Raw genomic sequence first — 26,880 nt, 5'->3', positions numbered from 1 at the left:
CTCAGATGGCAACTAGAAATACTAAACCTATATTCAGGAGCCTTCTTTTTATAATGAGAGGATTTTTTTTTATAATGCTAAGAACCTCACTATGATTTCATTAGCAACTGCCCCTGCATTTGACTTACCATAAGCTTCTTTCATATAATGAGTGGTGGTGATCCTAAACATTTTACCTAATCATAGACTGAGAAGTACTAGTGACTTTATTTGACCAGTATTTTGGTACTGTGTGTTAGATAATGAATATACCTAAACTATAGAACAACATTGCTGGTTTTTCTTTTTTAAAAAATTAATCTTTTTAAAAAGATTAATCTTAAGGGAAGGCCTGTTCCACTTGGAACACTAAGCAAATATAAATGGTAACAGCTGGTCTCTGCAGAGACTTTTTAGGAGGATTAAAGAGAGTTGAAGTGTAAGACATGATTTTAGCTTGTGTGCTAGACTATACTTTTGAATATTTCTCTTCAAAAAGATACATCTTAGGGCCTCCCCGGTGGCTCAGCAGTTGAGTGCTGGGTTGCGAAGCTGCCCACAGCCTCTGCAGTGCCGGTTCGATCCCTGGCCCTGGGCGAGGGTCCCACATGGTGCGCAGACCTCTCCTGCCACCCGCTGCTCCCCTCAGCAGTGTACTTCGTCAGTCTGCCTGCTCTGTTCCCTGCTCTGGCTCTGGTGAATTCTCTTACCCTCTCGCGCTTCTGACTGTACCTAGTACTTATATAAATAAATAAATCTTAAAAAAAAAATACATCTTAGAACATAACGTTCCAAATTGGTATTGTAGTAGCATTTATTGGGTGTATTACAGTGTTTTGTGATCTGTTCTTACTATAGAAATAAATGCAGAAATACAGGAGAATCTGCTCTGTATCTGTATGCTGGTTGTCATGCTGTTATGGGGAGATCTAGGTTTTAGACCTTGAATTTTAAATATCTGTGTTTTGTAAAAGATGTCTATGTCAGATTCCAAATGTAATTTGGGAAACTTTTTATCAAAAAGGACAAATTTGTAAATTAGACAGATTGAAAAGGCAGACATATTAAACAGCATCAAAGACCTCTCTCCCTCCAGAAATATTGCTTCTTCTGTTTGCTACATTTATCCAATATTAGTGTTCCTTCAATCGTTAAGTTTGGTCAGTTTCAGTTTAATAAAGGAAAGTGGAATTTTTCGAAGCATGGTGAATTATTTTACCTCTGCTCCACTTCCCAAGCCCTTCCACTTAGCTTTGATCTTATAGGTCAGATCTTGTCATTTTCATTGGGTTGAAGAGTCCTGTGAAGAAAGCATTGGTTGAGTAACTGCTTCCTGATGCAGCTGTGATTTCTGAATTGTTTGGGGTTTTCAGAATTCTTATATGGCAGCTACCTTGAACTTTCCTTCATAATTATCCTTCAGAGTCTGTACTATAGAGGTTGTGAAATGAGGTGTCTCCCTTACTCTCTGCCCCTTTTTCTAAAATAAGTAAAATGTACAATCTGTGTATCTTTGTACCAATCAAGCCTGTATTTTAGTTCCATGTGGTTGTGAATTCTGGTCCCTGTTCCCCATAATTAAGGCATATACACAAATCCTTGACCTTGAAAGTTTTATAGGCCCAGCGGAACAAAGATTAATCATAATTATGTTATCTTCCTGAAAATCTCAAGCCATGCTTCCCTTTGTAAGAGCACAGATGATTCCTGAACCAACAGGAAACAAAACTGAGAAATGTTTGAGCATTGCCTTTTTTTTTTTTTTTTTTTTTTTGTCGTAGTTCGGGAAAGGGAGTTTGACTCTCCCAAGATTGTCCAAATCATTTTCCTATCAGGTCACTTAAATAACAGAAGTCCTTCTTGAATGAATTTTTTCTTAGCAATTATGATTTCACCATCCAACTCCTTTGCACACAATAAGTTATTGTTTCCTTTGAGCCCCTACCATACACCAGGTGGCTATACCATCACACTGAACATGTTGCATTTGCATTAAGATTTGGCACAAACCTCTCCTGCACACTAAACTCCAATCTACTCAAGGTCAGGTGGCATGTCTTACTTGTCACTGTTTGCCCAGAGCATAGCAAGTAGCATGCCAGTGTATATGCATGTTAATATATGCACATTAAATGCATTTTGTCTTGTTTTTTAAATTTTATATTATGTAGATTTCCTGTCTTTATCAGTTACTGAAAGCCCTTCTAAGGACATCAGTTATACTTTAGTAATTTATAGAAGCAATATAGAAGCACTAAGGAAGGTCCAGAACCTCTTTACTAAAGAGAGGAGTAGAGGGAAATAACATAATAATGATGCTATCTGCTTGTACCGATATGAAATAACATGATGCGAACCTTCAACAAAGCTGCCTGAGCAAATGTCTTCAGAATTCCAAATCTAGTAACATGGCTGTGAAAATAATCACTTAGTCCCAGTACATGGGGCCTCTGAGAAGGTATGTGCTCCCTACCCTTAGACACAACCCTAGAAAAACACAACCCAGAAAGCCAGTCTAATCTACTAAGGATTTAATCACACCTCTCAGCTTTCTCTAGTTTTAGTCTCAGAGTTACTGTAGTCACTTTAGGGTTACCTTGGCAGGACCAAAGTTTTAAAAAATTGTATCTCTTTCTTGCTTTCAAAAACTGAACTTTGAACAGAGCCTTCACAATTAAGTCACTGCTGTGGATATTCAAGGAAATGCTTTCTTTTCTGAGAAATGGTATTGGAAAACAGATTAGAGGCAATGATGACATTGTGTATTAAGATTTCTGAAAAATTTGATGTTGCAAAAAACCAGTTATGTGATCCAAGTATTTGTGTATACTATGAAATTGAATATTAAGAGTTAAATCTACATAAATTTCTATATATGAGTAAGTTTTACAGTGTTCCAGCAAATTAAACCAAGTCACATCCCAAATGAATGAAAAAGGTGTCCTTTATTCAGCCCATATCACATGCTAGGCACTGTATTAAGCACTTTAATCAAATTAATGTCATTTAACTCTCACCACACATTTCTGAAAAATGGATGTTATTTATAGTTTACAAGCAAGAATACTAACACTCAGAAAGGAATTTTCACTTTCCCTTCCTCACACAGCTATTAAATAGTGCCAAAGTCCAAAATCAGGCTCATATGATTCAAAGTCCACAACTGTAAACACTTCATTTTCCCACTCTGTTTTGTGAAATCATCATGTTCTTCCTGTCTTCAATTCAGAATGTCCCAGAATGTGGGTTTCGATGCATCTCTGCCCATCATGAGACTCATATTAGTCCCTATACTTGGTGATAGCAGGCAGCAGAATTTCGAAGCAAGTTTGATTTAGAGGGAATGATTTCTCCTGACTTTTCTCCACACTCCTGAGTAATAGGCCTCTAAGTGACTTATAAAGAACAGTCCTGATAATTAGTAAGATTTTTATCATTTAAAAGTGCTTGATACCTCCCCAAACGGCATGCATCTCATACTCTTAAATTTTCAGCATGCTTTAAAAATTATTTCCATTTTGTAGCATATAGAACTTTATATTTGAAGAAAGTGTAAGAAAGGAGGGAAAAAACTAGTGTATCATAATGAAAGAAATTTTGGAAAACATTCTCTTGGTCAGCTCTACAATAAAGTTTAGTTGCATTTAAGAAGTTAAGAACCTCAGTCAAAAATCTTTACTGCTTGTTAGATCATGATTTTTTAATAGAAGAAATCCATAAAATTCATGAAGGATATAGTCTTAAATTTTTTAAGGCAGGTTTTAGATTACTTGAATTTTTTCACACATTCATGATTATACTCAAAAATTAATATTACTCTGCTGCTTCTATTTCATTTCACTGCCTTGAAATCCTGTTGCTGAAATTTCAGGACTTGAAAATAACAGGAACATCCTGTTGTCAAAAATAAATTCCTTATGATAAAATATTGATTCAACTAAAGCCAGTTTTTTTCTGCAGTGGGGAAGAAAGGGCCTCAGCAAAAGGGGGTGGAGGGGCTTTTGAATATCAGAATGCCATTTTGAATTCATTGCCCTTTCTCTAGCTAATGAAATTTATTCTTTCATATATTTTGCAAATATTTTAATATGTGATATCATTAAAAACTGTTTCAGGGGAAGAATAAATGCTGGCTAAACTGCCTAAGTCATTACGATCAAGTATTATATATAGAAACATTTATGTTTATCATTTTATTCTCTGATTTATTCAGTAGTTCCCTCGCCACTAGGAATTCATATTGCAAAGGAAAATAAACACTGGAGCTACTTTTTTAAAAGGGATTTTTATATTATTAGCAGAATTAGCCTCTAAAAATGTTGTGTTTATTTTTCTATTGAGTCTGACTTACTTCAGAGCTCTGACCTAGGAAATGGCTAGGATTCTGTGAAGCCTCAAAAGCCTTGCATCTTGGATTCTTTACCCGTAAAGACAGAGAGAGGATGAGAAAACTCTAATATGCCTTTTAGCTCTAAAGCTCTATGAAGAAGTTTTTTTTTTTTTAATTAAAGGAGGATATCTAATTACCTTTCTGGCAGGCAGCTCAGGTTGATGGAGACATGCAAATGACTTGCTTAAACATTGGGGATCCTCCAGTAATCACTCATCCAGAATATAGGCTTTGTAGATGTTAGGAACATTTCTTGATCATCTTGAAAACTATCAGCTAATTGCCTTTTTTTCCTGCCAGCACACTTTGCCATCGCACTGGAGGCTTAGATATGGGTTATGGGTTCGAGGGAGAAGCATAGATATGGGCACATGAGTAGAGAAAGTAAGAACCATTGGTTCAAATCCTTAGAATTATCCCTGAACCAGCATCTCTGCTTATTGCTGCTAAAACTTCTGGACCAGGCCACCTCTGCAGCCCATGGTGGTGCCATGTTATGTTGGACTTTCTTGAGCATTGCCTCTTTTTGAATGGCTCATAATTACCTTGACTTTTCAAATTGGAATCAAATTTCAACAACTGATTCTTCAGACACACATGAGTCATGAGGGAAAGGAACACAGAGAAAGTTTTCCTCCTTTCCCTCATCAGAGGGACACAAGCAGAACACTATTTACATAACTGAATCACTATAAGCATCTGCTGATTAGTAAGGCATTCCAGAGAGAAAAACTGGTATCCACTCACCTCTTCCTTGAAGTCTTTCCTGCTTAACCCAGTTGATTTTCCTTTCAGTGAACTCATAGTATTCAGCACTTTTCCCTAGCTTATGGAGAAAAGTGACAAACATTCACAGATTCCTCTCTATTTGGTAGAGAAAAATAAAATTGCCCTTTATATACAGGCTATGTCTTATAAACACCTGAGAAGATCTGGGGCTTAGTAAAATGATAAAAATAATCATAGCTATTGGGCTATGGTGGCGCAAGGGGTTAAGAAGCAACCTATGAAGCTATCTGCAGCCACTGCAGCACGAGTTTGATCCCCAGCCAGGGTGCTGCCCACATGGTGCAGCAGACCTCTCCTAACTCTCCCACTGCTTCCCTCAGCTGTGTATTTCAGTCAATCTACCTGTTCTGCTCCCCACTCTGTCTTTGGTGAATCCTCTCCCCCCCACACTTCTGGCCTGTACCCCAGGTCTTGTATGCATAAATAAATCAATCTTTCAAATGAATGAATGAATGAATGAATGAATGAATAAATAAATAAATAAATAAATAAATAAATAAATAAATAAATAAATAAATGATCATAGCTATCTTTTATAGAGTATCTACAGCATGCCACACCCTGATCCAGGGTGTGGACTTACTCAGTTCTCACTATACTCTTATAAGATAGATGCTATTGTTCTATTTTATTTTATAGAAAACTGATATATGGATAAGTTCACTACTAACCCAGTCTCTTAGAATGGACCCTTATAATGTTTTCAGAGTATACTTTTAACAGCATGCTGTATAATTTTTGCAGGCAGTATGATCCTAATCCAGTAAGAAGCTTCCACCCTCTCTTTGCCCTTACATATATACCATCTGTAGCATCATTTTATTTATTTTTATTTTATTTATTTATACATATAAGAGCTGGGGTGTCAGCCAGAGGTGCGGGGTGGGGGGCGGAGAGGATTCACCAGAGATGGAGTAGGGAGCAGAAAGGCGTATTGACTAAAATGCACCGCTGAGGGGATCAACAGGCAAGACAGGAGAGGTCTGCTGTGCCATGTGGGTTGCTTCCTGGCTGAGGATCAAACTCATACTGCAGTGGCTGCTGATAACTTCATTGTGCTGAGACTTAACCCCTTGTGCCAACAGGGAGGCCCGGCATCATTATTTTCTTTTGAGAACCTTTTCTGCAGAAATCATAAAGGCAATCACTTTATATTTATCTTGTATCTAGTTTAAGATTTTTTCATGTTGTGACTTTTAAAATGTTACTTTCTATATCTATATAATCTAATCCTTAAGATTTCAAAGCCTCAAGGAAAATGAAATGTGTCATTTCCCATCAAAGCTGGGAATTCCCCATAGTCGATAGAATTTTGGTCTAGTATCTTTTACTTTCAGTTTTACTTTCCTTTCTGTAATTAACCCAGCAGCTCTCTCTCATTTTCCCATTTATTTTGGCCCACATTTCTTAATTTTTTTAATGTGTATTAGATATTCTTCACATGGTGACCTTGTCTTGTGTAATCTTAGAGTGTTCTCTTATTTCTACTTTGCATTTTTCATGCTCCAAGATCCTTCAGGGAAAGAGTTATGCCTTTGATGTATCTTAAGTTTCCAGCTGTAACTGCAATATTGCATACTCAGTAATGCTGATTAATAGTATTGTCATGGACCAACTCTAGTAACTACCTAATATGAATATATATAGTAAGGGTGTTTAGGTATTTTAACACATCTCTGATGAGCTAACTCATTGAAGACCAAGATCCTTAAATGTTTGTTCAATAAAAACTTCAGGAGATCAGGATTTAAATGCACTGAACAACAGAGCTGAGTATTGGAGTTGAGACATATCTATGTTATTAGCAATTTGAGATGAGTTTATAATGATTAACGTCTATTCACATTATCCTTGTTTTCTCAATAGCTGAAAGTTAACCATGTTTTTTCTAGGATTTTGATATTGAAATTTTACTTAATAGCACAAGGAAACAGTGTATTTTTAAAATAGTGTGGGTAACTTCAATTAGCAATTTTCTTAATGATTTAAGTCATAATTTAGGAATATCAGTTATAACAATATGCTGTAAATGTTTGTAACTGAGTATGATACAAAACTTGGATATGACTGAGCATTCACTCCAATGGGAAAGTTCTAGAAGTTTTTTTCTTAGAACATTTGCAGCTTTTCCATAAAACCAGTGAAATCTGTAGGCCTCATCTTCAGAAGAACATAATATGACTACTCAACAGTAAAATGTGGCTGGTAATTACAAGTTGCATTACCCTCCACCTATTGATTTTGCCCCATCTCAAAAAATCATGGCCATTGTCACTTTGAACATCTACATCATTGATGGAGTGTCCCACAGTGATATTCTTGTCAGTATAGACCTACATTTCTACCTTTCCCATATGCTTAATTCCCTATAAATGAGGCATATACACTCTATTGTAAGAGTATTTGGGAAGGGAGCATGTCAAAGCCTACATAGTCTTCATCAAGAAAAGGAAGTAACTCCTCTTTGAAGAAAGAATATGGACCTTCCCAGACAAACAGAAACTCCGGATTTCATTGCAACTAAACCCCCACTCCAAAAAATACTACAAGGAGTCCTAAAGCCAGAACCTCAGAGGGACGAATAACAATGAAAGAAGGCAAAAAAAAAAAGTTATTAAAAGAATAAATAAATAAAATCAAAGGAAAGACAAACACAATGGCAAATACAGATGTTAACATATCAATATTAACTCTAAATGTAAATGGACTAAACTCTTCAATAAAAAGACACAGAGTTGCATCCTGGATTAAGAAACAAAACCCAACCTTTTGCTGTCTCCAGGAAACACATTTAGCTACAAAAGATAAAAATAGGCTCAAAGTTAAAGGATGGAAAACAATCCTACAAGCAAATGGACCAAAAAAGAAAGCAGGAACAGCTATACTTATATCAGATAAAACAGATTTCAAACTCAAAAAGATAAAAAGAGACCCCAATGGTCACTACATTATGATCAAGGGGACAATACTTCAAGAAGAAATAACACTCATTAACATATACTCACCAAACGAAGGAGCACCAAAATATATCAGACAACTGTTGTCCTCTCTGAAAACAGACATCAGAGAAAACACATACGTAGTGGGAGACTTCAACACACCACTATCAACAATGGATAGATCAACAAGACAAAAAATAAGTAAAGAAACCAAAGCTCTAAATAAGGACCTAGAGCATTTGGGCTTAACAGACATCTATAGAACACTAAACCCCAAAAAAACGGAGTACACATTTTTCTCAAGCGCACACAGATCATTCTCCAGGATCGATCACATACTGGAGCACAAGACAAACATCAACAGATACACCAAGATTGAAATCATATCAACCATCTTTTCTGACCATGAAGGCATCAAACTAGAAATAAACCATAAAAAGAAGGCAAGGAACTTTCCTACCTCATGGAGATTAAAAACCACACGACTGGAAGACCACTGGACTAAGGAGGAGATCAAAGAAGAAATTAAAAAATTTTTTGAATTGAACGACAAGGACGACACCAATATCCTAAATGTATGGGATGCAGCAAAAGCAGTAATAAGAGGAAAATATATAGCAATAGAAGCTCACATCAAGAAACAAGAAAGAACTCAAAGAAACAACCTAATCTCGAAGCTCAAAGATCTAGAAAAAGAACAACAAAAAAACCCCAAAACCAGTAGAAGAAAAGAAATAATAAAAACCAAAGCAGAAATAAATGAAATTGAAACTAAAAAAACAATCCAAAAGATCAATGAAACCAAGAGCTGGTTCTTTGAAAAAATCAATAAAATAGACAAACCCCTAGCCAGGCTCACAAAGGAAAAAAGGGAGAAAGCACAAATAAACAGGATCATCAATGAAAGAGGAGAAATCACAACGGACACAGCAGAAATCAAAAGAATAATCAGTAACTACTATGAACAGTTATATGGAAACAAGTTTAACAATCTAGAGGAGATGGACAAATTCCTACAACTCTACAATCACCCAAAGCTAGATAAAGAAGAAATAGAACACCTAAACAGACCAATTACAATTAGCGAAATTGAAATGGTAATCAAAAACCTCCCCAAAAACAAAAGCCCAGGACCTGATGGACTTACAAATGAATTCTACCAAACATTCAGAGACGAATTAGTGCCTATCCTTCACAAACTCTTCCAAAAAATTGAGAAGGAAGGGACAATACCAAACACGTTCTATGAAGCCAACATTACACTAATACCAAAACCTAACAAGGACAACACAAAAAAGGAAAACTACAGGCCAATCTCCCTAATGAACACTGATGCAAAAATCCTCAATAAAATTTTAGCCATCAGAATCCAACAATGTATCCATAAGATAATTCACCACGACCAAGTAGGATTCATTCCAGGGGCACAAGGATGGTTTAACATCCGAAAATCAATCAATGTTATCCAACACATCAACAAAAAGAAATATAAAAACCATATGATAATATCAATAGATGCTGAGAAAGCTTTCGACAAAGTGCAACACCCATTCATGATAAAAGCCCTTGAAATTCTGGGGATACAAGGAACATACCTCAACATCATAAAGGCCATCTATGACAAGCCAACAGCCAGTATCATTCTCAATGGTGAAAAGCTGAAAGCAATTCCATTAAGATCTGGAACAAGACAAGGATGTCCACTCTCACCACTGCTTTTCAATATAATACTGGAAGTCCTAGCCAGGGCAATAAGACAAGAGAAAGACATCCAAGGAATCCAAATAGGAAAAGAAGAAGTCAAACTATCACTATTTGCAGACGATATGATATTATACATAGAGAACCCCAAAAACTCCACAGAAAAGCTAATTCAACTCATCAATCAGTTCAGTAAAGTGGCAGGATACAAAATCAACACGCAAAAGTCAGTAGCCTTCCTATACACAAACAATAAATCTGAAGAAGAAGAAATCAAAAAAACCATCCCTTTTGTTATTGAAACAAAAAAAATCAAATATTTGGGAATAAATCTAACAAAAGAGGTAAAGGACCTATACAAAGAAAACTATAAAACACTGTTAAAAGAAATAGAAGAAGACACAAAGAAATGGAGAGACATCCCCTGCTCGTGGATTGGAAGAATAAACATTATTAAAATGGCCATCCTTCCAAAAGCAATATACAGATTCAATGCTATTCCAATCAAAATTTCAATGTCATTCTTCAAAGAAATAGAACAATTATTGATGAAATTCATATGGAATCACAAAAAACCCCGAATAGCCAAAGCTCTCCTGAAAAAAAAAAGAAGGGAATGGAGGCATTACACGCCCAGACTTCAAACTATACTACAAAGCCATAATCATCAAAACTGCATGGTATTGGAACAAGAACAGACATACAGACCAATGGAATCGAATAGAAAATCCAGAAATAAACCCACAGATTTATGGTCAACTAATCTTTGACAAAGGAGCAAAGACTATGCATTGGAGCAAAGAAAGTTTGTTCAATAAATGGTGCTGGGAAAACTGGGTCGCTACATGCAAAAGAATGAAGCTTGACCACTACCTCACACCATACACAAAAATCAACTCAAAATGGATTAAAGAACTAGACATAAGACCTGAAACCATAAAATATATAGAAGGAAATATAGGCGAAACACTACGTGATTTGCACATCAAAGACATCTTTACAGACACATTACCCAAAGCAGTGATAGTGAAGGCAAAGATAAACAGCTGGGACTACATCAAATTAAAGAGCTTCTGCACAGCAAAAGAGACAATAACAAAAACAAAGAGAAACCCCACCAACTGGGAGAACATTTTTGCACACAACACTAATGATAAAGGACTGATCACAAAAATCTGCAAAGAGCTGATGAGACTCAACAACAACAAAGAAAAGAATCCAGTCAAAAAATGGGCAGAAGAGCTAAAAAGAAACTTCTCTGAAGAGGAAATGCAAATGGCCAACAGGCATATGAAAAAATGTTCAACATCACTTGCCATCAGGGAAATGCAAATCAAAACTACCATGAGATACCATCTTACACCAGTGAGAATGGCACATATTAAAAAAACTAGCAACAACAAATGCTGGCGAGGGTGTGGAGAAAAAGGAACTCTTCTGCACTGTTGGTGGGAGTGCAAACTGGTCCAACCACTGTGGAAAGCTGTGTGGAGATTTCTGGACCTACTAAACATAGAGCTTCCATATGATCCAGCAATTCCACTCCTAGGTATTTACCCAAAGGACACAGAAACATCAATTCCAAAGAACACCTGCACCCCTATGTTTTTAGCAGCACTGTTTACAATAGCTAAGCTTTGGAAACAACCCAAATGCCCAAAAATAGATGACTGGATCAAGAAGATGTGGTACATATACACCGTGGAATATTACTCAGCATTCAAAAAAGATAAACACATGCAATTTGCAGCAACATGGATGGCGCTGGAAGGGATCATGCTCAGCGAAATAAGCCAAAAAGAAAAAGAAAAATACCGGATGGTCTCACTCATAGCAGGAATCTAGAAAACTTAAATAAGGGACCAGGAAAATGAATAACTATAAGAAAGTGAAAATCAAAATCAACAAAAAACTATGAACCAGAGACACTTTTAGGGGGGCGGGGGTGGGAGGGGAGGGATTGGGGTCAGAATGGGGGGGCTGCAATTGTATGGGGAATATAACAATAAAATTTATTATAAATAAATAAATAAATAAATAAATAAATAAATAAAACACATACTGCCCAGAAAAAAAAAAAAAAAAAAAGAAAAGGAAGTAACACATTGCTGTCACGGGTGATCTCCACTTTCTTCTAAGCTATACCTGAATGCTTCAAGTTTGTTGAAATCAACACAAATTTAAAGCACATACACAAAAATTACATCTCCAACATGACTACTCCATCCTGCCTGTGTGATTAGACATTCCCTTCATCTGAACCTGCTTTCCTGCTACCTGTCATACTGTGAGCATCACTGTCCACAGATGCAATCAGAAGTCAGATGGGGTGGAGATGAGTATTTTGGACTTTGATCTTGTATTCTCATGGTCACCTCTGTAAATCTATTTTTTTCTAAAATCAAAAAAACTATAATTTTGCTATCTTCACCTACAAGAAGGTGATAAAATTATTCCAAAAAAAAACTTTTGAACCATCTATGTAAAGGCTTGATGAGCAAAAGGGCAGGATACCTTTGAATGCTCTAGGACAGTAATATTTTCCAGCATCAAACAAGTTTGTTTTATGAGAACATAGAGCATTAGTAGATGCAAAAATTCACAAGTCACCCTGACCTTATTCTAATTAAATCCTTAAAAGATTTAAGTCACTGAAAACTACCTGAAGCGAAGTTGGCAAATTCTGTCCAATGGACTGACTGCAATAGTATTGTCAACTTGTTCAGGGAACACACTGCTTAGACTTGAATTTTCATGGAAAACTGGCTTGTCATAATTTTCAGACTGCTTTTCATCACCCATCCCTAACCTATTAATACTTCTGAGTCTATTATTTGTCCTTTATTCACCTTTGGAATTTATGTGTAAATATATTTTATGTTTTTAATAAGCCAGGGGATGTAGGCAACTGTCTCATTTACCAAGAGCTAATAATAACAAACAGGGCTGTATTGTAGAGTATATAGAATATCTGATTTTTTTCAAACTTTTAGACAGTTTAATGTTCTGTGAATTTAAATATCTGTTGTTTTCCAAGGAAATGTAACAATATTGCTCTGGTATAGTCACATTTTTTTGTTGTTGTTCAGTCTTTTCAGATAATTTAACCTTACGGGTACATTATAAATACTAAAAAATGAGCCTGATTCTTATTCTTTTTTTTTTTTTTGGTTCCTTGGCTTTTCCGTGACAGCTGTCAATGCACATAGTTAGATAACAATGCTAACCATGAACATGCAGGAGGTAGACACAGCAGTGAATCCTTCCACAGCTCCAATGTAGATACAATTTTATTTTAAAGAAAATTGTATTCATTGTTTCCCTCTCCTTATCACTCACTCACCAGCTCTGTTTGAATTATGGACACTAACACTACTTCACATAAAGGGGTTACAGTTATAGAAGTAAGAATCTGCCACAGACATCTTGTGGACATTCAAAAACAGAAAATGAGGTATACTTGGACTTCAGAGGATCTGGAAATAGAATACCAGAAACCCAGAATTCACTTGTCATCTCTCAGGACCACAAGTCTCTCAATTTTTGTTACTAGGAGCATCTGAATGTTCCTACCCTCTCTCCCTTACCCTGTCTGTATCATCTGTGTAACTCCTGGCAACACAGGTTAAAACTGCGCAAGTCCACTTTCATATGGATGTTAATTGTAAATAGGCAACATAAACTTACGAAATCAGTAAGTGCATTATAGTACTGTAAGGGTCTTTTCCTTATGGACTTTCTTTTTCTTTTAAAGATTTAATTTTTTTATTTATGCATACGAGAACTAGGGTGTAGGCCAGAGGTGTGGGGGTTGAGAGGATTCACCAGAGACAGAATTGGGGAACAGAACAGGCCGATGTACTGAAATACACTGCGGAGGGGAGCAGCGGGTGAGACAGGAAAGGTCTGCTGTGCCATGTGGGTCACCTCACTGGCAGGGGATCAAAGTCATGCTGCAGTGGCTGGCAATAGCTTGATATTACTGAGACTTTAACCCCTGCACCACCAGGGAAGCCCTCTTTATGACTTTCTTAATAACATTTTCTTTTCTCTAGCTTATTACTCTGTTGTAAGAATATAGTATATGAGAACTATACCTCAATGGAGGTTGTAGTTTAATAAAATACACCTGAAGAGGTGTGAACCTGTATCTCTGAATCATACAGTGCGATAATCCATGTACCTCAATAACAAAAGAATAAGGTAAAAATATTAATAATATAGATGACATATAAAATATGTGTTAACTTACTATGTTATTGGTAAGGCTTCTGGCCAAAAGTACTTAGTTTAAGGGAGGTTATGCTCTTAGTACTTAGTTTGGGGGAGGATATGCTCAGGTTTTAAACTGCAAGGCACTTGGCACCCTTAACAGCCATGTTGTTCAAGGGTCAACTGTATGTTTATGTGTATTTACTCCAATAGACTGTTTGCCCTGAATTTATAATAGCTTTAGTGCACACCAAGGGCTGGCAGCAATCTGTCTCAAATGCTCAAGAGCAAAATGCTCCAGTTGGTTGACTCAGCTCAATTTCTTTTTTTTTATGTATTAATTTTTTTTTATTTTTTACATCATTGTTCTTTTTTTTTAAGATTTATTTATTTATTTATACAAGCACTGGGTACAGTCAGAAGCGCTGGAGGGTGAGAGAATTTACCAGAGCCAGTGCGGGGAACAGAACAGGCAGACTGATGAAGTACACTGCTGAGGGGAGCAGTGGGCGGCAGGAGAGGTCTGCGCGCCATGTGGGACCCTCACCAGCAGCCAGGGATCGAACTGGCGCTGCAGAGGCTGCGGGCAGCTTCACAACCCAGCGTTCAACCTCTGCACCACTGGGGAGGCCCCATCATTGTTCATTTTTAAACAATATTTACTTCCCCCCACCCCCTCAGGTGTAGTCCCCATAGAGTTTCCTTCACCAGTGCACCTGTGCACCATCATCTCAGTCCCCTGAGCTCCTCCCTCCCTCCCTCTGATCGCTCTCCCTCCCCCTCACCTGCAGGATGTCTCTGATTTATAATTGTCCATTTTTGCTTTGCTGTGTTTTGTACTGTTGTTATTTTTTTTACACTGATGTCTTATTTGGTCCCTCTATATTCCTGCTATAAGTGAAACCATCTGATATTTTTCTTTTTCCTTTGGCTTATTTCACAGAGCATAATTCCTTCTAGTTCCATCCATGTTGCTGCGAATGGCATGAGTTTATCTTTTTTGATTGCTGAATAATATTCCATTGTGTATATATGCCACATCTTCTTGATCCAGTCATCTATTTTTGGGCATTTTTGTTGTTTCCAGGTTTTACCTATTGTAAATAGTGCTGCAGTAAACATAGGTATACAGGTGTTCTTTTGAATCAATGTTTTTGTGTCCTTTGGGTAGATCCCTAGCAGTGGAATTGCCAGGTTTTATGGTAGCTCCATTTTTAGTAGAGTGAGGAACCTCCAGACAGCTTTCCATAGTGGTTGGACCAGTTTGCACTCCCACCAGCATTGTAGGAGAGTCACCAAATTGTAAGTCCAGGGCAAGCCAGAAGAATGCTGTTTTCATCTCAGAGGTATTTACCTCAGAGCTAATCATCTGTGACCAAGACTGTGGGGACAGAGATATGTGGTACCTGACACCTTTCTCATACACCTTGAGAGTGTAGGCAATTATGGGATATGTCTGTTGCACTCACATAAACCATATCCCTTTGAGACTTGTTTAGATGTAGCAGAACTGAGTGTTTACCTGTCATTCACACCTACCACAACCCAGCACGCCCCTTCCCATTTCATTCTGCCACTCTGCAGATCAGTGGTAGCTCTGAGTGCAATCAGAATGCTCCGGTAGCTTATTCCAGGTCTCCTAAAATGACAGCTCTGCTTCTCTGTCTTTTGCCTTCTGTGCTTTTCTTTCTGGTTCTTCAGGCTGCTGTGGCTACTGTGTGCCGTGAAATCTCTGAATGTGATTCTCCTCAGAGTTGAAGTCGCTTGATTTCACTGCCAAAGACATGTAAAGATTAATTTATTCCTCGCATTAAACAGCTGTTGTCCCACAGTGTACTAGAAGAGTACTTCTCAAACATCCAGTGTGTACATGAAACACCTAGAGAGCTTTTTAAAATGCAGTTTCAGGAGTTGGGTTTTAGGGGGTAAGAGTTGTATTTTCCAAAGCTGGCTGTGCTGATGGTACTGATTGAACAACAACAACTTTTTAGAGGAACACTATTCTAAAGTGCTGTGCTTCTATTAATATAATCTGTTTAACGGGAAGGACCATGCCTTAGGCATTTTTCCATGCTTTTCCATGGCTAGCAGTGTATCTGATACATGACCAAAAATCCAGTGTTGGTTGGGTTTTGATTCAACAGTGCACACATGAAATACAGAATTTTCTAAGCCTGTTTTATCAAATGAGTGGCTTTCAAAAACTATTACAAATCAGTTATTAAAGCAGTAAAGATTTCTTAAAAGTCTGATTATGCAGAGCACTAGGAGAAACACACAAAAAGATATTTCAGCCCCTTTCCTCAGGATTACATGGGCATGTTTGCCACTAGCACTAATAATGTCTTTAGTAGAAGTATGGAAAGAATTTTGGAATTACGGAGGCAGTAGTGAAGGCGAATGTGCCTGTTTATGCTATATACTACTGGCAATTTCTTTCCTATTTTTTTTTAAGATTTATTTTTGCGTATAAGAACTGGGGTACAGGCCAGAGGTCTAGGGGGTAAGAGGATTCACCAGAGACAGAGTGGGGAACAGAACAGGCAGACAGACCAAAGTACACTGCTGAGGGGAGCAGTGGGCGAGTCAGGAGAGGTCTGCTGTGCCATGTGGGTTTCTCCCTGGCTGGCGGGGAATCGATCTCATGCTGCAGTGGCTGCAGATTGCTTCATAGGTTGTGTCTTAACCCCTTGCACCACCAGGGAGGCCCCGCTACTGGCAATTTCGCCTGTATAATGTAGGTGTCATTTTTCCCTGTGTGCAATGAGACTAATGGAATTGTTGTGATATTTATGTGTGATAATGTAAGCATTGATTTTCATGCCTGGCACATAGTAAATGATCACTGCCAGTATTATATTAGTGCTAATAGCAGAATTAGTAGTATTAATACTTAAGACAGTCTTCCTGTCCAGTCAGTTCATTTTACGAAAATATTCAGTTCTCCTCCTTCCTCTCTAAGCGCTTATCATCCTAATATCAATTTTACTTTATAGAGCTCACCTACAGTATATTAATACTGTCTTTCTTTAAAGTTTTAATTTAAAGGAAAAACATTTTAGAATTCTGTTGATTCCCCTTGACATAAAAGTCACATTATGCACTCTAGTAGAGGGACAGAAAGAATATGTTTTCCTACCTTGCAACTGGTTAAATCCTAGCTATTATTTTCTCTTCAGTTATTATCTCTTCATAAAATGACTTATTTAAGAAAATTAGTGTGCTCAAAGTGTTTTTGTAAGCCACTCTAGTCATTTTGAATGCAAAGGAAAATACTTCTATACACGCAGAAGTCACACCCAGAAAAAATGGTGGAGTAAGCCCTGTCTGGGAAATATCTTCAGAGTATATCCAGAAAATGGATCATACATATCACTTCTTCTATCAACTTATCATCCACCAGAGGCTCACCTGTGTTATCTGCATTATTAAAGGTAGTTGGCTGAAAAACAAGTGACCTTGGTGCAAACACAACAGTGCAAAATAGATAGCAGCTGCCAATACTACTGGCCCTGCAGTGGCCCGGAATAGACTGAGAATGGTCCAGATGTTGAAGGCACACATCTCTCCAGCTACTGCACAGAAGTGGGGAGAACCCACATGCCCCAAAACCATTCCTGAAGTTAGAGGTCATGGTCAGACTTTGAATCCTTCCAAATTTTCAGTGCCTGGAGTGGTGGGCAGAGGTATTTCCCCACACCCTTAGGAAAATCAGGGCAACTTGTTGCTGGTGGCCAAGGCTCAATGTCTACCAATTACAAAATTCACCCTACTTCCCCTTGACTTCTAGCCCACTGCAGTTGAGTAAGATCCACTCACTATAAGGAAAACTGGCAGCTGGGTTGGCATGGATCTAACTTATCTAGGCAGCTGCAGACATCTCAAAAATTACCTATCCCTCACCTGGACTCTTGGGACTTTCCTAGGTTACTATCCCACCAAAGGCAGGTGAATACCACATAATAGAAAGAACATTGATGACCAACCAATGACTAACTAGCAACACAGTCTCAAAAGGCACCACCCTTTCCCACACAGACCCCCAGGACTTTTCTTCAGTTCCTAGCCTACTGCAGACCAGTAAGAGCTCCCACCCCAAAAGAACCCTGGCTATTCTGCAGGTCTGGGCTGCAGACCTCTAGTTTAGATAGTCCCAAAAGGCATCCTCCAACATGACCCAGACTCCTCAGGCTTCTCTGAGCTCCATGTGCACCACCAGTCAGCAAATGTCAACAGTACCTTTTGGGTAGGTGCTAACTAATGGCACCTGGTGCTTCCCAAGAAGCACCACTCTGTAGCTGACTTGGGTTTGGAAGATATTTGGACAGCTTAACCACTGCACAATCTGAAACTTCTCACAGTACCTGCCCTTGGCCCAAGCCCACAGCTTTCTGGGTATTTTGCGTATTGCCAGAGCCTTAGGGAAAGTTACTGTCAGTCATACCTGTTTAGATCTAAACTAAGCTGCAGCTAAATGAGATGCCATCTCATACCTGTGAGAATGGCCCATATGCAAACGACCAGAAACAAGTGCTGGTGAGGATGTCGATAACCCTCCTACACTGCTAGTGGGAATGCATACTGGTTCAGCCCTTCTGGAAAGCAGTATGGAGGTGTCTCAAAACATTAAAAATCGATCTGCCATTTGATCCATTAATTCCACTCATAGGCATCTACCAAAAAAAAAAAAATTCAAAAACACTAATTCAAAAGAACACTTGCACTCCCATGTTTATTGAAGTGCTATTTATTTTAGCTAAATTATGGAAATAACCTAAATCCCCCCAAACAAATGAGTAGCTCTAGACTATGTGGTATATAGACACCATGCAATATTACTCAGTGATCAAAAAAGAGAAAACCATGCCATTTGTGACATGGATGGAGCTTGAAGGGATTATGCTAAGTGAAAGATAAATACCATCTGGTATCACTAATAATGTGGAATATAAAGTAATGAAACTAATAGTCAGGTAAAGACAATCTTAAGAATTAACTCTTGATAGATGACTACAGAACTGATGCACCAAGTTGTGGGAAGGAATAAGCAAGGGGTGAGAACAAGAGGGAAAGAAGCACAATGATCTGTGGTGATGGAATATGGGTGAAATAGTGATGGGTGCACTACATTGGTAATACCTGATTGGGGAGGGGTGGTGTTCCAATATTAACTCAATTTAAAAATTAAATATTTTTTAAATAAAATGAAATAAAAAGATGATTTAATTAGTATTAGTCCTTCTCAAAGTCTTCCAAAAAATAGAAAAAGGGGGAACGCTTCCAAATACATTTTATAAAACCAACATTACCCTGATCTCAAAGCAGACAGGAATATCACACAAAAAAAGGAAATTACAGACCAATATATCTGATAAAGATAGATGCAAAAATTTGCAACAAAATCTTGGCAAGCTGAATTAAACAATATATTAAAAATTTCATAAACCATGACCAAGTGGAATGTATTCCAGGGATACAAAGATGGTTCAACATATGCAAATTGATTAATATTATGCACCAACCACATTAACAAAGGGAAAAAGTTATTTAATTAATACATGCACTGAAAGCATTTGACAAGATCACATGTCCATTTATGATTTTAAAAAGTCTCATTAAGGGGTGGGGGACATTGGTTTAAACATTCTAACCAACCTGAACAAATTGGGGTTATGTTCGCAGACTTCAAATTATACTAGAAAGCAATGGTAATAAAAACAGTATGGTATTGTGATTAAAAATAGAAATATATATCAATGACATAGAGTTGAGAGGTTAGAAATAAACCCACACTTATATGGACAGTTCATTTATGACAAAGAAGTCAAGAACATACAATGAAGAAAGGAAAACCTGTTTAACAAACAATTGACTGTGGTGGAGGACAATGGATGTCTTAGTGGTGGGTGGATGTGGTGGGTGGATGTCTTAGTGGTGGGTGGATAACACCCGAAGGGGGTGATCCTATACCTCTAGATCATACATAATGTTGTAAACCAGTGTTACCTCAATTTAAAAAGAAAAAATAGAAAAAAGCAAGTAATGCGGGGAAATTTGGACAGCCACAAGCAATAGGGTTAAACTAGATCACACCATACCCCAAAATTAATTCAAGATAGATCAAAAACTTGGATATAAGACCTAAAGCTATAAAATACAAAGAAAAAAGTAGGTAAGACAACCATGACATTGTGTTCAGGGTCATCTCTGAGGACTCAACTACACTGGTGAGGGAAACAAGCAAAAATAAACAAATGGGGCTACGTTAAATTAAAAAGCTATACAACAAAAGAAACTATTATAAAACAAAAAAGACATCATATCAAATGGGAAAAAAAATTTGTATATCATGCATCTGACAAGGTGCTATTATCCAAAATCTACAAGGAAATCATACAACTCAACAGAAAAATAGCTAATAAAAAAAAATGGGAGAAGACCTCTCTAATAGGCACACGAAAAAATGTTCATCATCAACTATGGTCAGAGAAATGTATATCAAAACCCCAGTGAGATATCACCTCACATCTTTGAGAATTGCTCAGTAAGACCAGAAACAACACCTGTCATTGAGGGAATGTGGAAATAGGAACCTTCATACACTTTTGGTGGGAATGTAGAATAGTACAGCCTCCATGGAAAACACTATGGAAGTTTCTCAAAATATTAAAAATAGGACAACCATATGTTGCAGCAGTTCTACTCCTAGATAGCTATGTGAAAAATACAGCTAATTCAAAGGAATATGTGCACTCATACTCAGTGCAGCATTATTTATAATAGCCAGGCTATAGAAACAACCTTGGAAGCAGAAGCAACAACACATTAGTGGAAAAGAAAATGTGAGACATATACACAATGGAATACTACTCAACTATTAAAAAAAATGAAATGTTGCTACTTGTGAACTGTAGGGAATTATGCTAAGTGAAATAAGTCAGAATGAGAGACACATACCAGATGATTTCACTCATATGTGCAATGTGAAAAACAAAGCAAAGGAACCTTTGAAATCTCACTGCACAACTGAGGCTACCTGAAGTAGAGGGTAATGGGAACAAAGGGGTAAGAGGACTCAGTGGACCAGGGAGGAAGATTATCTGTAGGTTGGTAAGGGGTGTAGTGTGACAACATATTTGTATAGGTTTGAACCTATACCCCTAAGCATAACAGTGTTGTAAACATAAACAATAAACATAATATAAAACATATATATATACATACATACACACAGAAATATAGGTATACTTAAATAGTTAAATTTACAGTGAGTAAAAAATGTTTAATAAGGACATCATCTCTGGAAAGAAAGTAAATTGGGCAAGAAAGGAAAGGAACATTGGATCATAAGTATTGACTTAGATTTAATTTATAGATAAGCATCTACGTAATGAAAAATGTCTGCATTCTTTAATAGGGTCCAATAAAAAGATATATTTATTGTATATTCTACCCAAAGAAGAAATAAGTTTATAATAAAGGATCGATTTTTGATTCAGCTATAAGTAAATTAATAAAATAAAATTTCCACATCATTTCCTTTACTCTCCAGATCAAATATGCAATCACCATGAGTTTCCATATGGAGAAGAAAATGTTGGTTAAAGCAATAAATATAGCTAGAGTAGATGCCATCATTAAAGAAATCTTAAGGAGATCTGCTTTAGGGAGGTTGGCACATGAGTCTGTGAATCATAGCTATTATCAGTGTCTTATTCAGAAGTACTTGCAAAAAAAGACCGTGGGAGCAGACATTTATTATTCTTTCATTACTTAGGTCCTTGTCATCCTATATAATCCAGATGTAATCCAGATGTCAGTTGCCTGTATTTCTTCAAGTCCTCCAGTTAAACAGGGTCAACTTGTTCTTTAAATATAATTTAAATAGACTCAAATCACAGTCACAAGTACAGGGAGTTTCCAGTGTCCTCTCCAACATTTTCAGCAGTTGTAAGTGGGGCTTGTGTCTCTCCTAAACATTTTTTCTTCTGAGCTGTTCTTGGGCTGATTTCATATAGGAATAAAGAAACTGAAATACCCCATGCCAACCACATAAAACTTCTTAAAACCAAGGTAGGCAATGCAAGTGAATATAGCCTCAATAAGTATAAAGTACTACCTAGAGGAGGTAATAATCTTCCTAAATTAGAAAGTGACAAAGTATTGCAATTACTTCCAGAGTAGACTTGGAAGAGGAAAAACTGAAGGTAATGAAACAGTCTACTTGTTTCATCTGACTGAAAAAAGACAAGAGGATGAAGCACTGACAAGATGTTAACATAAATTAGGATTGTCTGCGGATATAGTAAGAAAGACAATTTACCCATGGATGTTTAAAAGGGAACAGCAGAAATTACTCATATGATTACAAGAACCCAAAAGAGTATTCAACACCAAATGAGAGCAGGGTCACCAGAGTACTTGGAGGTCGGATGAGCTGGTAATTACAAGGAACACACTTTCCTCGACCTTTTAAAGAAAACAAATCCACATTGCCTTTGTTTCATTTTCTGGTTACTGCCAGATCTGTTCTTGAAGCAATAGCTGCCAGCACGTTAATCAACTACTTCCACAGCCTTGTGTGCATAGTGTTCAGTCTGCTCATTTCTTACATTACATTCAGTTTTTCCAAGAATTTGTTCCCAGCCTATTTCAGAAACTATTCCTAACATGATAGTCACAGTTTCCTAACTCCCACTTCACATGAATGTGATCCAGTCCTCAAAATACCTGGACGGACTGAACATCTTACTCAGACTGAAGGAAATTCTGATTGGCAAGCCTTCTTTTATTATCTTATGGGTAGAAAAAAAGTTCATTTATCTTGAGGTCTTTTAAATATGTGTCAGAACTTTTATTCTACATCAGTTAAAAATATTATGCAGACAATATTGTTCAGAAAATTAAATAATACCTACCTGCTTTCAAAGAAAAGTTAAATGAGGAGAATTTAAAGCAACAAAGGTGTTAATAGGGGAGATGTAACTTGGGATGTGAAAGGACACACCCAGCTGCTTTTCATAGGCTGAGTGACATGAGTAGGGCTCTCACTGCCAACTGTATTTGTGGGTTACCCTTTTGAACCTGTCTCATTTGCATATGATAGGGTGTCAGAAGAGTTGCCTGAGCCTCTAATCCCTAAAAGTGGTAGTACACAGACACATAGTTTTTGTTGGAGATGTAGTCAAGGGTGGGCGAGAGGGGGCCTCTGTGGTGGTGCAGGGGTTAAGTCTCAGCAGTATGAAGCTATCCACAGCCACTGCAGCATGAGTTCGATCCCTGGCCAGAGAGGTGACCCACATGGCACAGCAGACCTCTCCTGTCTTCTCCGCTGCTCCTTCAGCAGTGTATTTCAGTCAGTCTGCCTGTTCTGTTCCCCACTCTGTCTCTGGTGAATCCTCTCACCCCCCACACCTTTGGCCTGTACATAAATAAATAAATCTTTAAAAAAGAAAATAAATAAATCTTTAAAAAAGAAAAAAAGAGGAGAGGAGGGGAGGACCCTGTAGGACTGAGGTAGAGAGGAACCCAGGAGGGCTGGCAATGTGATCAGTGTGCTATCGGGACAATGCTTTGTTAATGATCTGGCCACATGTTGACTTTTGAGAGGACTGCCTTGTAGGACTATGAAGAAACAGAGGGGAAAAGGAGTAACTTAAGGATAAAATAATTTTCCTGCTCCTTTTTCTGAAAGAATGAGCCAGGATGGACAATTCTTCATCCTACCAGCTGGGAGAATTGAGAAGGAGATGTTTAAGAGTAGAATTCCGTTCTCTTCCAGAATGCCACTGGTTACTTCTAACCTCTAGAGGTCAACTTTTCAGTTTTATTTTTTACTAGAATTGTGCACCATTAGTTAGGATTCTGCTCCCAAAGGTTGTTCTCTGAAGTAAAGGGAAATTTTGGGGAAAGCACTTCAAATAGAGATGACAATCAAGTGCTTCAGCCCCTAGACAGTGTGGCTGTTGGAGAGTCAAACCTATGCCATAGCACTCTGCACAAAATGTGTATTACTCCTAGAGCAGCTCACAACCTAGTCACTAATTACCCCCAATTTGAGGACTGAATTTGAATTATGATGATGACATTTTTTAAGATAAAATAAAGCAGTGAAGACTGTGTAAGTCCCTTTATTAGTCTCTGAATTTGTCTCAGCACCTTAGGCCAGTCTATGTCCATGAATATAAAATTTTGATGGAAACAATATGAAATTGGTTAAAGCCAATGTACAAAAAACTGAGTCAGCAACATGACCACTATTTTAAATTCAAAATATATTCAAGGTTTGGGCCTCCCCGGTGGCGCAGCGGTAGAGCGCTGGGTTGCGAAGCTGCCCGCGGCTTCTGCGGCGCCGGTTCAATCCCCGGCTGCTCCCCGGCCACCAGAGGAGGGTCCCGCATGGCGCGCAGACCTCTCCTGCCGCCCGCTGCTCCCCTCAGCAGTGTACTTCGGTCCTTCTGCCTGCTCTGCTCCCCGCTCTGGCTCTGGTGAATTCTCTCACCCTCCCGCGCTTCTGACTGTGCCCAGTGCATGTATAAACAAAACAAACAAACAAGCAAACAAATAAATAAAGAAAAACATGCCTCTAAAAAAAAAAAAAAAAAAAAACAAAATATATTCAAGGTTGTTAATGTCTGCCTGTTTTATTTAATCATGTGCATTTTACCTGGAAGATAGTGATTTTCTACAGATAAGTGCACAGGAAGGATTCAGGCTTCATGCTATCCAAATTTATTTCTAAAAGTCAGGAAATTTATCATTCTGCCATATCTTTGCAGATGCAGAACGTGTATTGATATATTTGTGGACATACATCTTGTTTACAGGAGGAATACATTTAGCAGGTCATGTTAATTAGAAATATTTCCTGAGCAAGGTTTTAAATAATGTGTGTCTTTTTTTTTGATATTTTATTTTTATATATTTTTACATCATTTTTTAATTTTTGCCCAATGTATGCATTTTCATCTTGGTTATATTCCCCATACAATTCCCACTCCCCCCCCCCCATTTTGACTCTAATCCCTCCTCCTTCCCCCAACCCCGTCGTATGTCTCTGATTTATAGTTGCTTGTTGATTTCAATTTTCACTTTATTATAATTAGTCTTTTTCCTGGTCCCTTATTTAGGTTTTCTAAATTCCTGCTATGAGTGAGACCATCTGGAATTTTTCTTTTTCTTTCTGGCTTATTTCGCTTATATCCCTTCCAGCTCATGCACTATTTACAATAGCTAAGCTATGAAAACAACCCAAATGCCCAAAAATAGATGACTGGATCAAGAAGATGTGGTACATATAAGCAATGGAATATTACTCAGCAATCAAGAAAGATAAACTCATGCATTGTGTGTCTTTTAAAATATAAAACAGGCACTATTTTCCCAAGTTTAAGGGTGTTTCCCTTGAATACCAATATTTTGAACATTGAAGTTACCTCCTGTAGGGTACGTGAATTAATCAGGCTTTTTACACCACTAGCGACCATGGGGACGTATGAGAGAGAGCCCAGAGAGAGCGTAGAGAAGGCCTGAAGACTCTTGGGGAACTGGAAGGCGTGGTTACTTGCCTGCCTCCCAGCTCCACCCTGCCCAGCCTGTGCCTGCCTCCCTGCATGCCAGCCTCGCTGCCTGATGTGCCTGTGTTCCTGGTTCCTTGAGAGCATGAAAGCCTGAAAAATCCACCAACGGCTCCAGAACTCTATCCACCTTCCAAAATGCATAATGATCATGCCCTGTGCTTGCCAGCATGAGACCTCCTAACCAGGCTACATATTTTTCCTTGAATTTTATCCAGGATCCATACTTTATGGCTATATTTGTAATCTAGGTTTACAAATACCATGTGTTTAAAAATTTTAAGTTGGGGAGAAAGATTTGAAAAGAGATGCTCCTTACTATTAAGGTTTCTTGTAATTAAAAAAGTATGATAGACTTGTAAGTTGAGGGTGGTATATATATAGCCTTTTAATAATACTTCAATAACAGTTTCAGATATTTAAGAAATTATCTGAGAGCCCTCCATTTTGTGAAAGGCTTTATGTAAAGAACAAGAGGGTTGTATGACCCGTGAATTAAAATTTCCTGTTACATCTCAAAAATAATTTTCCAAAGAATTTCCACATTCCCAAAATAATTACGCCTGTTTACCTTGGACCTCATTGTTCTAAGATAACTCAGTAATAATAGTAAAAAGTGTGCAGCATAACTTCTAAATGGAAAATCATCATTTTGGAGAAAAATTTTTGTCTTTGGGGGAAATGTATAGCTTAATAATGACAAAACTGTCATCTACGCAAAAAACAAGATTGTGTGGAATCAGAGTTGAACCTTAAGAATCCTCAAATTTACCTTTAAATAATACCCTCTCTCATGCATTCCCCCAAAGAAACCTGGTCTCATAAAGCAAAGAAGATGGAGTTGGAAAAACAAGTGTGCCTTTCTCGAATTTATTTGGTTGAAACTTTTTTGATGTTTTCTAGCATCTCAGGAGATGCATGTTCCGTGGAACCTCCTTTGTGGAGTGGTGGGTTAGACTGAATCATGTATCCTCCACTCAAACAAGGCTTTATGTTGCCAAACCAAAAATCCGCTGTTGTCAAAATGTAGATCCCAAGAGCCAATGCAAAGCAGTGATCTAAGACGTTCTGAAATTAGAAATTAGAAACTTTTGAGTCTTATCTGTTCCCGTCTCTCTTCCAGGTGTTTCATTCCAAACATCTACGCAGCTCTGTTCACAGCAGCCCTCATTCCTTTAATGTGCTTGGTGGTGGTGTTTGTGGTGTTCATCCACGCCTACCAGGTGAAGTCACAGTGGAAAGCGTATGACGATGTCTTCAGAGGAAGAACAAATGCTGCAGGTTTGGAACTGTA

General features: G+C 37.8%; 1 protein-coding gene across 1 annotated transcript in view; it reads left to right on the top strand.

Moving 5' to 3' along the window:
* The window catches only part of ADGRV1 (adhesion G protein-coupled receptor V1), a gene marked incomplete at both ends in the record, with an annotated part of 443,017 nt that overhangs the window by 332,704 nt on the left and 83,433 nt on the right, over nt 1-26,880 (top strand). Inside the window, one exon of the mRNA XM_084233539.1 lies at nt 26,710-26,867. Coding sequence (XP_084089665.1) covers nt 26,710-26,867 — 158 coding nt within the window. The remainder of the gene's footprint in view (nt 1-26,709; nt 26,868-26,880) is intronic.

Source organism: Talpa europaea, assembly GCF_964194135.1.
Source record: "Talpa europaea genome assembly, chromosome: 5".
NCBI lineage: Eukaryota > Metazoa > Chordata > Mammalia > Eulipotyphla > Talpidae > Talpa > Talpa europaea.
The sequence above is the reverse complement of the archived record's forward strand: the minus strand, read 5'-3'. Positions and strand labels throughout refer to the sequence as shown.